Source organism: Galeopterus variegatus, unplaced genomic scaffold, assembly GCF_000696425.1.
Source record: "Galeopterus variegatus unplaced genomic scaffold, G_variegatus-3.0.2 Scaffold3, whole genome shotgun sequence".
In the NCBI taxonomy this organism is placed as follows: Eukaryota; Metazoa; Chordata; class Mammalia; order Dermoptera; family Cynocephalidae; genus Galeopterus; species Galeopterus variegatus.
The window spans coordinates 1,148,210-1,161,503 of NW_007726114.1; the positions used below are offsets into that span (position 1 = coordinate 1,148,210).

At 41.4% G+C, this 13,294-nt stretch overlaps 1 protein-coding gene across 4 annotated transcripts in view; it reads right to left on the reverse strand.

Moving 5' to 3' along the window:
- PHF20 (PHD finger protein 20) overlaps nucleotides 1–13,294 on the reverse strand; it is a 164,271-nt gene that overhangs the window by 87,705 nt on the left and 63,272 nt on the right. For all 4 annotated transcript variants that reach the window (XM_008569338.1, XM_008569260.1, XM_008569191.1 and 1 more), the window contains 3 exons: nucleotides 11,825–11,996; nucleotides 10,516–10,600; nucleotides 922–1,001 (listed from right to left, as the gene is read on the reverse strand). In XM_008569338.1, coding sequence (XP_008567560.1) covers nucleotides 922–1,001; nucleotides 10,516–10,600; nucleotides 11,825–11,996 — 337 coding nt within the window. The remainder of the gene's footprint in view (nucleotides 1–921; nucleotides 1,002–10,515; nucleotides 10,601–11,824; nucleotides 11,997–13,294) is intronic.

Below are 13,294 nucleotides of genomic sequence, written 5' to 3' on the forward strand. Positions count from 1 at the left end.
TATAACGTATCACGATCCTTTGTAATTCTTAAATGTATGTACAGAGGAATTTATTAAAATCTGTGGTAAGTAGAAGCATTTGATTACCACAGGAAAAGACATGATAGGTTACAGCATCACCAAATATTATCACATCAACCACCACCGAAGAGGTGAGTAACCAGTTATGATGCCTCAGTGATAAAAATCTTTTACTAATTTGCTTTAGCTGTCTCAACAGTTAAAATTAGTAACAATCAGAATTTTTAAAAACACCAATATTCAAATTTTGATCTCTGCTTTCCCCTCAACTATTTCATTAAAACATAAACATGAAAAAGACTAAAAGGGGAAAAACATCATGAAAAAGCAGGCAACCCTTCTAGATGACCCATATCTGTGCAAACTATACTTCCAGTATCAAAACTCAGGGCCCACATTCAGGTAAATACTTGCACGGTGACTGGGACAATGGGACACAAAATCCTCAAACTAGGCACATTTAGCTCAAATGGTTTGCCCAAGTCATGTGCTAAGCTGAAAGACAAAGCAAGATAGAGTTGAAAATATGCTCTAGGTCTCCCTGAGCATTTCAACAAGCTCCCTGTAATGAGTAACAGTGCTGGGGGTAGGACACAGGGAGAAGGGATAAATAATAATAACCAGACATTTCCAAGAAAAGATAAGGAAAACAGACAACAGGCAATGGTATCCAAGTATCTGGCACTTTTGAAAAAAAGAATCTGTGTTAAAAGGAAATAGCAAAGAGAAACAAATATTTACAACTTCTGAAAACCTGTGTATTACTTTCTGGTGAAATTGTGTCAGATGCAGGAAATAAAGACTTGCCATCATAAACAAATGTAATGTTTTTATTTGAGAAACAAAACTACAAAATGTTAGCATTATTCATAATACAAAGCACAAAACCACATTTCTCACCTGCTCTTTGGAAAAAGCTTTGACATGAATATGTTTGACAGTCTGAACTACTCCATCATAAAATTTCACAGTGTAAGTACCTAAAATTCAAGAAGATATCATGATTTTAACTGGCAGTTTCATGAAAAAGGCAACTTTTCAAAACATAAACACAAAGGAGCTCCAACCACATAATAAACTTATGGGAGTTAAATTGCTTAGGAATTACATTTAGTCTTATTTATGTCCAAGTTAATAGTATGCTTGCCTTCATTTCTTAGTAAAGATTATGTAGGTTGTTGTTTTTTTTTTTAACATAGTTTTCTTTTTATCTATTCAAATCAAAATCCATCAAAAAGTAACTAATTTTGGGCCGGACCGTCACACACTCGGGAGAGTGCGGCGCTGGGAGCGCAGTGATGCTCCCGCCGCGGGTTCAGATCCTATATAGTGATGGCCGGTGCGCTCACTGGCTGAGCGCGGTGCGGGCGACACCACACCAAGGGTTGCGATCCCCTTGCTGGTCACGAAAAAGACAAAAAAAAAAAAAAGTAACTCATTTTTATGATGCCTCATTAAAATAAAATTTTTAAAAACTTGGGTTGGCCAGTTAGCTCAGTTGGTTAGAACAGTGTTACAGTGTTCAGATCCCCTTACCGGCCAGCTGCCAACAAACAAAACCAAAATAATATAAAAAAAAAAAATTTTAAAAACTTACACTGAATTTAGGTAAAGAACAAAAGGCAGTGAAAAAAATTAAGAATGTAAGAAAAACGCAGACTTATTCCTTGGTGAAATACTATTTTTTATAACTTAATCTTTATTTTGTGGGCTTGAGGGCAGTAATATCTTTTAAACTTTAAAAAGAACTTGATTGGGCCAAGCCCATGGCGCACTCAGGAGAGTGCGGCGCTGGGAGCGCAGCAGCGCTCCCGCCGCGGGTTCAGATCCTATATAGGGATGGCTGAGCGTGGTGCAGCCCGTCTCAAAAAGGACAAAAAAATAAATAAATAAAATTAAAAATAAAAAGAACTTGATTGTTCTGCTAAAGGTATGGTTTTTTGGGGTTTTTTTGTCCTTTTTGAGACCAGCCGCACCGCGCTCAGCCAGTGAGCGCTGTGAGCGCACCGGTCATCCCTATATAGGATCCGAACCTGCGCCACAGGCTCGGCCCTAAAGGTATGTTTTTAGAGGTTGTGTTCATCTCAAGATCCATATGAATCATCTTCACATTACAATATTTTAAAATAAAGACTTGGCAAAATTGTCAATTTTTTCCCACTGACATTAGAAAATAATGTTCAGTAAGAATCATCTCTGCTAAAAAACTGAAGCTGGAAATCCAAATAATCTTATCTTCCCAAAAAAGGTGTCCAACTACAAAAATTCTTATTAGTTGCACCCAAACCAACACTTTTAAACTTTTGCATCTTAAAACCAACCCATGTCCCCCTAACCCCCTTTTGTTTGTCCAAGGAATTTCAAAAAAAGAATCACAGTTAATCTTTTCAAGATTACCAGTGAACCAGGGGTAATTAAGAAATGGTTTACCACTGGTTCAGTTTTCAGGACCAATTTCCCACCCAAAACAAAAAACAAAAAAAACAACCCCTATGGGCTGGGAGCAGAAGAACGCGACAAGGAAGTAAGGAAGTTAAGACTTCTAGGTTATATTCTCTCCCTACCTCTCCTCCAGTCTTAAATAGAGCTCTGTCAATGGTATTCAAAGTCCATCACAATCTGAGCCCAATTATTTCCCAAACCTTATTTCTCATTACCAGAATCCAATACCCACCAACTCAAAGTGACTAGCTACTTGCTACCCACTGAAACTGCCTGTGACATTTCCATTTCCACATCTTTATCAAAGTGTTTTCCTGCCTAGAATGTGCCACTCATTTATTTTTAAGTCCCCAACTCAAATGACCACAACAGTTCTGTAAAAGCTTCCTGGCTTCCCAGTACTTCCCAGAGGTGAGCTGCCTCTGCTCTGAACTTCTCACAGTCTCACCTGGCCTGCAGAGCTTCACACTTAGGTCTAACTTCATGTAAGTACAGATCCTAATTCAAAGGCAAGCTCTTCAAAGTCAGAGACCATGTCCCACACCAGTTTCTTCCTCACACAGACCCTGGCTCACAGTAGACCAGTGCTTCTCAAAGTGCGATCCCCAGATCAGCAGCATCAGCAACTCCTGAAAACTTGTCAGAAATGCAAGTTACCAGCCCCACCTCAGATATATTGAATCAGAAACTCTGGGAGTGGGGAATAGAAATGTGTGTTTTAACAAGTCTTCCAGGTGATTCCGATGCACACCAAAGTCTGAGAACTACTGCCACAGAAAATTAGTAATTACCTACTGACCTTTACTCCTGGTAATTACAAAATAAAGGTGGTTATTCATCACAGAGGTCACCAATACAGAAAGAAACTGGCTAGCAAACAAGATATAAGGATACAAGGTGATGCTTGGTTGGCAAAACACTAGCAAGTAGATGACAGGCTAAAACAAACGAAGCCTAAGGATGAAAGCATAAACAATTATCTATACAACACAGATCAGCAATGGCTTATGAGCACAGTGGGCCCTCCATATCCGTGGGTTCCACATGTGCACATTCGATCAACTATGGATCAAAAATATTCAAAAATAAATAACACACAATAAAAAATAACATGAATTTTTAAAAATACACTATAACCACTATTTACATTGTATTAGGTATTATAAGTAATCTAGGGATGACACGTAAATACTACACCATTTTATATCAGGGACTTGAGCATCCACAGATTTTGGTATTCTCGGGTGGTCCTGGAACCAATCCCCCACAGATATCAAGGGACAACTGTATTTACAAAAAAGGTCTGAGTTCCTTTCTTTCCTTGCCTATATGATGAAGGTGCTGGCAAGCAAAGGAGTAGTGATATGCAACGCTACGGAAAAGACCATCTCAAGAAACCATGGTGCATCTGTAAGGGAAAGTGAAGGAAAAGGGTTCAGTCCCCTCAGATGTTCAGAATCTTGCCGAGCGTTTGATGTAAATATGCACATGTACCCAGGTGTTCCGTGGTTATTGTCTAATGTAATTGCACATGTTCACCCAGGTGTCCTGGGTACTTAAGCATACTTAAGTGTCCTATGGACTTAAGTATAAAGGACGAGTGGTCCTGATCCACAGGGCCCCATCCCCCCAACCCTGTCACGCCCCGAGGGAGGCTGCTACTGTAAGCTGTTGCTGCCAGTGCCCCCGGAACCCCGCCGAGAGGCTGCCGCCACTGCTGCTGTTGAGGACTTAGCTCACGTCATCTGCCAGTGGCTCCCGGGATCTTTCCCAATTATCTACTATGGACCTGCATATGAGGGGTTTGTGACCCAGTCTGTACAATGGGTTTGAAGGGTCTGAGCCCTAGCCTTGACAATACAAATGGAAACAGTATAACTAAAACAATGAAATGTTTTTGCTTCAGTTATGAATTGCTTTAACAATACAATCGGCTACATCGGCAGGAGTCCAACAATAGCCCCAGCCAGACAATTGGCGTAGCCATACAACTGACATAGTCACTTAGTTATTTGTGTAGCTTTACAGCATCTCTGGCCAGTCTGGGGGTGGAGGTGGAGGATGGGAGTTTTAAGAATCTAGTCCTGAGGGCCAGCCCGTGGCTCACTTGGGAGAGTGCGGTGCTAATAACACCAAGGCCAAGGGTTCAGATCCCTAAATAGGGATGGCTGGTTAGCTCACTTGGGAGAGCATAGTGCTAACAACACCAAGTCAAGGGTTAAGATCCCCTTACCAGTCCAGTCATCTTTAAAAAAAAGTTAGTTCTGGGCCAACCCCATGGCGCACTCGGGAGAGTGCGGCGCTGGGAGCGCAGCAGCGCTCCCGCTGCGGGTTTGGATCCTATATAGGGATGGCCGGTGCGCTCACTGGCTGAGCGCAGTGCGGCTGGTCACAAAAAAGACAAAAAAGAAAAAAAAAGTTCTCATGAAATCTTAAATATTAAGTGTGCCAACAAGCCACTCAAGCCTATACCTTTAACTATTTTATCGAGAAAGTTTAGCATCTGTTACATCAAAATGAAAACTGTCATTTTTACAGATGTTTCCAACATCCAAAAGGAAACATTACCCAACAGTCCAACATATTCAGCTATTTAAGGTTAATTTTGAAGCTTCCTCCTGATGGCAAGCTTCAGGAGGCCTTAGACAAAAAGGCCCTGTGTTCCATGGTCAGTCTAAGAGCTAGGATTAGAACCCAAGCCTGTCTGCTGACCTCTGACTTCTCCCACCACCCCACATTGCCTACTGGCCAAGCCCCTCAGCTTAAATCCAAACCACAGACCCAGAGCACCACTGAAATGAGCCGAACTGTGGCCAAAGGTGCTCAGGGACCAGTGGTCCTGATCCCTTTTACTTCCAAAGCACTATAAGGGGTCATCTTGAAACTCTCTCCCTTGATTATGCTAAACACAGCCTAACTTGGGCTTCAATAAATCAGAGGGAAAAGACAACAGTGGCTTAGGCCCACTTCTCAAGAGAGACCCAAAATCTACTTTAATGGTTTCATGTATAACAAAAAGAATGTCTTACCCACGGAATACTCCCATGGGTGGCTAATAGAGCTCTCCTGTGGCCACAAACAGCTTCTAACGTAACATGTAAATGACAGAATTCAAAATAAATGTATCCTGCTGTGTCTCCTCTAACTTGACACAAGGGCTACCTGCCTCAGGCTCCATTAACATGTGCCAATGAAACAATGCTTCCTGGCCTTGCCCATCTGAAGCTTAAGAACTCAGCGCATCGGACAATCTTATGGCAGCTGGTAATAGCAGAAGGTCCATAAGAACAAAACTAGAACTGAGTAGCAAGTTTTTTTTCTCTAAGACCAGAGAAATAGGAATACACAGGTAACTTTAAATTGGAGAGATTTCTGATGCTCTTAAAATCTAACTGTGACTCTAGGGCCCCTTCTCTATCTCACTCATTCTCCAGGAGCCAGAGAATTTCATATTGCCACAGATGACTCAAACTTTTAAAATATGATTTCCTGAAGTCCTGAATTTTCCACAGATGTGCCAGGGGAAGGGCAGAGGGATATGCACATTTTTGCAGGCACATTTTTGCAGGCACACTTTCCCCTCTCCCTAAGTGTTATCTTCTTAGCAATTTTACATATTGGGCTTAGGTTCTGTGGCCAACAATTTCCAAAAATGTTCATCTATTCCCATCCCTTCTTCAATTTCTAACTGTTCGAATGAAACCAGAGCAAGGGCAGTGAATTGCCCATAATTGTCATAAGCAGGAACTATGACCAGAAACTGTCTCCCAGCCAGGGCTCTCAAGACACCCCCCAGGCTCCAGAAAATACAGACCACCTACATGCACCCTAGCATCATATCAATGAACATCTGGGCCAAACTGACAGTCCTGCCTTTCTAGGAAAAACTCTGCTTTAGAGAGGCAGCCTGTGGGAAATGCAGTTCAGGAACTTTGGAGGCCCACAGACGTCCATTCAGATCTCAGCTCTATTATTTATTTGCTTTGTAACCTCAAGCAGTTTCTCCTGTGAGCTTAGTTAGTCATCTGTTAAATGAGAAAAGGGTCGATGGAAATAACCTTTCCATGTTTGTGTCAAGACTAAATAAGATATGGAAAGTATAGGGCCTGTCCCAGAGCAAAGGATCAATAAGTGGTTCTAATTATTATCATCCACCAAGTCACTTTAAAAGGGAAGCACCAATAAAAGGGATTTTAGGGCCGGCCCAGTGGCGCACTCGGTAGAGTGCGGCGCTTGGGAGGGCAGTGGCGTTCCTGCCGAGGGTTCGGATCCCATATAGAGACCGGTCCGCTCACTGGTTGAGCGCGGTGCAGGCACTACACCAAGGGTTGCGATCCCGTTGCCGGTCCCGGTACGGGCGCGACACTGAGGGTTGCGATCCTGTTACCGGTCACGAAAAAAGACAAAAAGGAAAAAAAAAAAGGGATTTTATCCTCTGCCCTATAGAAAATAACAGCAAGCTGGCACTTGAATGCATGGGCCTAAATCTTCCTTTTATCTCTATACAAGGCTGAATACATAGTACCAACCTCCCCACACATTTCAAATGTAGGATTAGTTATAGCATGAAAATCAAAAATAGTTACTGCTTCAACCAGAGACCCTTGAAATAAGACTATTTTCATAGCATCTCCTATTATAAATGCAGTCTTCAGGCAATGGCCCAAAGAGACTGAACAGCAGACAACACCCCACAGCACACAAGACCCCAAAATATGCATATTTTTTAGAGAGACCTGATTAGCCTCCTCACTCAAGTTAAAGAACCACAGATCAACAGGAAAGAGCAATTCCCCATTTTGTGGTAAATGCCAGCCTACTCGCAGTTTCCGGAGAGAGGACACCTTGCAGAGCAGAGTGGTCCACTAGTGGGGGCACAAAGTCCTGACAGACAAGTGGCTCTGCCATCCCTCCGTGTTAAAAAGGAGAGCTGAGCAGCCCCATCAAAGAGCAGAGGTCAACTCCCTAGAAATGGCTTCCAAAGATTCCCTGAAAACAGAACCCTGTCTTTTATTGTTTTTTACTACAACATGCTGAGCGTCTAACAAGGTTACCAACTGTGGCTACCTTCACACTAAATGACGCTTAATTTCCATTGCCAAAGAACCATTCCAGGTGAAAAGGGCTAAATAATTCTGCATCACCCTCCCTATTTTCCAAGTGCTAACTCCCTTAAACTCTAAAGTGGTTATTTAGTTCTGATTCAATCATACCAAACTCCCCAGTGCCAGCAGCCACTGCTCCCCAACTCTGGCTAGAGTCCCCACCCTCCAGCCTGCTCAGCCTCAGCAGAACCACTGAGGAGGTTAAGAGTGGCAAGAAAATCAGGCCAAGCCTTGTAAAGATGAATTTATAAGGCATGACTTCACTATACCCCCAACCTCCTCCTAGCAGCATCAGCAAGACAAAAGTGATGTTTACAGGAAATAAAGGGGCATCCTACCAGCAGAGCTCTTCCTCACAGTGCCATTAAGCTGTGGTGGCCCCCTACTACCAGTGAAACCGAGGCAGGGCAGAAAATGCCAGGGAAAGAGTGAAAAGAGTCCAGCATTGTAACTCCCAATTCCGCAAGTACTGGAATGTATAATGAAGTAGAAACTGCCTGCCAGTTCCCAAGGATAAAATCTAACCAAAAGACAGCACCTGAGAAACATTATCTTCATCACCAAACCACACATAGATCTGACCTCCCACAAAGACTAGCTTTCCTTCATAATCCACAATGTGGCAATAATACTACCCAGCCTGTCCCACTAACTTTCCCTTTCAGGATTCCCCCTCCCTCTTGTCCTCTCCTCTCTCTTCCAATTAGTCTCAAGAACCGGTAAATGTTGCAGCACAATACAGGGCTTCAGACCCAAGAACTTCAGAACAGTTTTTGACAGAAATCTTAACTCATTTTCATGTCCTTCAATTAACTAAAATTCACTGGAGAGAATTTGGAGCTTACAGAACCAATATATTAGGGTGGCAAATGACCATGTTAGAAATAACCATAACCTCAAGACTCTTCCCCCTATAATTTTGGTTCATGGAGGAAACAATTAAATGACTTTTTTTAAAACTTGCAAAACTCTGGTTGCCCCAGTTTAAAAGGCATTTTAAAACCCTAATTAACTATAGCCAATAATGTGGCCAATGACTTTTAGTCCTTCAATAATTATTTCAAAAGTTTCAGACTTGGGCTGGCCCATGGCTCACTCAGGAGAATGTGGTGCTGATAACACCAAGGCCACAGGTTCGGATCCCATACAGGGATGGCCGGTTAGCTCACTGGGTGAGCGTGGTGCTGACAACACCAAGTCAAGGATTAAGATCCCCTTACCGGTCATCTTTTTTAAAAAAATTAAAAAGTTTCAGACCCATCCAACACACAAAATCCTGTAGATAGGTGTACGCCACCCCACCCCCACACCTTAGGGTTTAACTGCACCATCCTCTTCCTGCCCTGCCTTCTCCTGGTAGGTCTATGTCAGCACTTCATTTTGCTTTGAACTAGGGCTTTTTTTCCCCCTTAAATCAGTGATGCCAAGCTCTGGGCTCTGCAGCTATCAGATGCAAATGGTATGTCCCTAAGCCTTCCTTGCCTCCACCAAGAGACACCTTCCCACCCCAAGAGACAGCTCCTAAAGCTCCTAAAATCTCCCTTCCTCAATCTGCCCCTCCTTTGCCATTCTCTCATCCAATCCCCTACACTCCATTTCTGTTCCCCATCGGACTCTAGGACATCACTAGAACAAAAGAGAAGTATTCCCTCCTTTCTGCTACCTCCTTTATCTAAGGAGTTACTCATGTCACTACCCAGAACTTTCACCAGATCTAAAGAATAGCCACTTCCCCAGGGAAGCACACCTCCAATAGATATTATTCAGGGGCAAAATATGACTCAATCAGCATAAATCAACCTATAGATTTTTCAGGAACGCATTTATGTACATGAAGAACACCTGTATTTCATATCACATGATTACAACAGCCAGTGAGAAAAGAAAGATGATTAATCTTGAAAACAAGAATCTGAAAAGCTAAAATGTGTCTTTTACTAAATGGATTTGAAGCAGTTTAGTAATATATAAGCTTTCCCTTAAAATAAGTTTCTTAAGTTAATGTGATATATATCAAAAGCAGTAACAGGAGATTTTATTTTGAACACAAGTTTAGAGAAGTAATTTAAGGAAACAAGGGGCTATCCAAAAAGTCTTAATCAGCTATGAACTGGAGAATCAGTAACTGGGTTTATTTTTGACTGTTTCAACCATTTTCAGACAAAACTTGGTCAGCTCAAGGCTCAGCACTTAGCAGAGTATTTGAATAATTTCACTGAATGAAAAGTCAATCTGGCCTTATAGTCACTCCTAAAAGTGTCACCAAGAGGCAAGAGGTCTGACTGCTCTAAACATTCACTTCAGAGATCATGGACATACTGCAAACATCCTGGTAGAAGAATATGCTAAAAAAAAAAAAAAAAAGCTATCACTGGGATACAGAGTCTGCTCTCTAAGTGCCAGGATTCTGACCACACATATTATTCTCATAAGCTTCTCCCGCCCTTACTAGCAAAATGAGTCAATTTGGGTCAAGTTCCCTGTCCTGTCTTCTCACATGTTCTAAACACCAGCAAAGGCAGTCCAATTCAGTACTCTACATCCTAGGATCCCTATTTCCACTAGCAACCCCAATGTTACAAACCATCCTCAATCACCTTGCACCCACAAGGAACATCTTAAATTTTTTATAAGTCAAGTTATATATATGTAATTATATTCGGAACTCCTAGACAGCAAGAACCTGCACATGTCCCAACAGAGTAACAGATGAACTATAACTGTTTTAGAAAACAATGACTAAAATTTAGGGGCAAAAGAGTCAAACTCCCCTTTTTATGCAGATTTCTTTACATTTATAATCTCTTCCTAACTCCTCACATGTGATTAACTTGAAGAAAGAGGATTGAAAGGCGAAAATGAAAACTGAAAATACACTATCAAACTCTAATATCACAAACTCCCCCCTAAGTCATGAATAAAAATAACTACAACTCCAATGCCTTACCATCCTTGTTAACAGCAGTGACTTTGGCTGGGTAAAAACGACAATCAGACCAGCAAGCAAGGACCTGTTCGTTTATTTGAAATTCCTAAAAAAAACATTAAAAAAAAAAAAAGATCCTGTTACCAAACCAATTTCATAGGACAAACACTGTACCAGAATTCATAAAAGAGGCTGGGATAAATAATAGAGTGGATAGATTGGGAAGGGGAAGTTTCTGCTGTTCAGCATTGGGAGTCAAAACAAGATGGCTGGAACACAAGACCTTGACAAGCCAGGGAGGTCTGCCAGGGACAGCACAGCACTGATGATAATTCTCCCCTATCAAGAACATGCACTGAAAATGAGTCTCAGGGCCCCAGAACCACCAGGAAACACACCCAGTATAGGAGTCGAAAGGAATCAGGCTACTTAATCTCCAGGGACGTAGCATTTATGCCATTTAATGCTACCCACACTTTTAAAGGGTCTTTTGCCAAGGGAAGCAGTCATTCATCTTTAATATTTTATACTGTTTTCCCAACAGTTTGCATTGATACATTTTGTAGAATGAACCCTGAATAATCAAATGAAACAATACTGAACAATCCTAAATTGGAAAAAGAAAAAGGAAAAAAAAAATAAAGCAGCGACAGAGTTCAAGTTCCCTGGTCAGAGTTAAAATGGAAAACAAAATTCAGGGCTGAATCAGATCAAAAAGCAGTAAGATTACTACAGATGTCTCAATGCCTATTTAAAAACTTAAAACTAATACTTCATACTTCATTCTGAAGTCAATAAAAGCTCTAGGCATAGTGATGAAATTTAGAAAACCGAAATACAGTTCAATCAATTCCAAGCTCTTTGAGGCTTATAAAAGACCTTGCGTATGAAACTAACAAAATGTTCCACATGGAATGATCACTTAATAAATGATCAGACAGCAGATCAGCTTAATAAATGATCTAGAAGTCAAGAATATAGTAGTTCTAGAATTCAATCATTCATTTATTTATTTAACAAATATTGTCAGTGTTCTAGAGGTGAGGGATACAGTGCTATAAAAGAGGAAAAAAAGGTCCCTGTTCATTATTAATACAGCCTCAATCAAATTAGTTTATGAGCTGTCATGTCAATCACATCATTCAAACAGATGAAAACTGGAATTCTTCAAGAGCTGCAGGTGTCATAGAGATCTCAGGGTTACAACAAAGGGCCTAAATCAGGATTGGTCCCCAATCACTATTGACTTTCCTGATCATCAATGGTTGGAACACAAATGGCCCAATAGCTAAAACTGCTCATTAAAGAACTTCCCAGATTTGTTACTCACAGAAGATCCATCCTCTTCATGTAAGCCCTCTTTCCTCAGCTGTATTTTCTCTAAAGGGCGTAAATAAGGACTGTCCCAACAGAACCACTCATCATAACGATGGTTCCAACGCTTGAAATGGATGAGTACTTTTCCTTCTTCATAGTCAATGTCTTCTATGTGAGCTGGATACCTGAAAACAAATTGATATTCCTTTAATACCTACCCAAAATATCCAAAACAGTATACTTCCAAGCCTCTTCCCAAAGAAGTAGGTTACCGAAGTACTAAAGGCCTACCATTTAGAAACTCCATATAATTGGATCAAATCACAAATTATGGAGGGGAACAGGGTTGGGGTTCAAATCTCAACCTGGACATTTCTTAGTTTATGAACTATTAAATTAACCTTTCAGAGCCTGAGTTCCCTCATGTAAAGAAGAAATAGTGTGGGTTAAACAAGATGACGTATACAAAAGACCTGAGAACACAGGAGGTAGGAAGCAAACATTTTAACAACTAGATTATATTTTTCATGTGCCAATAAATTAAAATGACCAAGCAACCCAGACTGTATCAGACATCTCAATTCTAAGCATTCTGTAATCCATATAACATAATACTATGCAGTCGTTAAAAAGAACAAGATGATTCTATATGTCATGATATGGAAAGCTCTCCCAAGATGTACTGTTAAGTGATGCAGAACACTGTGTATCAGCACCACACTCTCCTGAGTGAGCCACGGGCCGGCCCCAGAACACTGTGTATGGTAAACTATTATTTATTTTCAAAAGAAGATGAAAAAGAATATGTAGTCACATATGCTTACATATGCATAAAATATCTGGAAGAGCTCACAAGAAACTAACAACAATGGTCACTTGTGGGAAGGTGTGGTCAGTTCAGTAGACGGGCTCTTTCAACCTTCATTCCACCTTTCTTCTAGACTGAGAGTTGGGAAAACCAACAGCTACATTTCCCTTGACTCCCTTACAACTGGCAATCAAGGTCATGGAGACCCATGGGTTAGTGGCCAGAGTCAGTATACCAGTGCAGGGCCTCCCAAACTTTCATGTACATGTAAATCATAGGGGGATCTTGTTAAAATGCAGATTCGGATTCAGTAGGCAGAACTATGGCCTAAGAGTTTAATAAGCTCCCAGGTAATGCTGATGCCACCTGGTCTGCAGAAGCAACAGTCTTATGTCTAGTCACCAGCTTCATGAGTGTCAAGCAGTAGTGGTGCTGTTAGCAGTGGCATTAGTGACTTCCTGACCTCCATATCACAGCTCCAGTGATGGGCCCTTTAAACTGATACTCTAAGGGCAGCCCCCTTGAGCCCCACTCCTTCAACCCTTCCAACAATTTTATAAGTATCCAATTCCCTGTTAAATCCTTTTGTGGTTAAAATCCCCAGAGTGCTGTTTCCAACATTTAAACCTGACTGACACAAGAAGGAAGGCAGGGGGTAGGGAGGTGGGGGGCAGG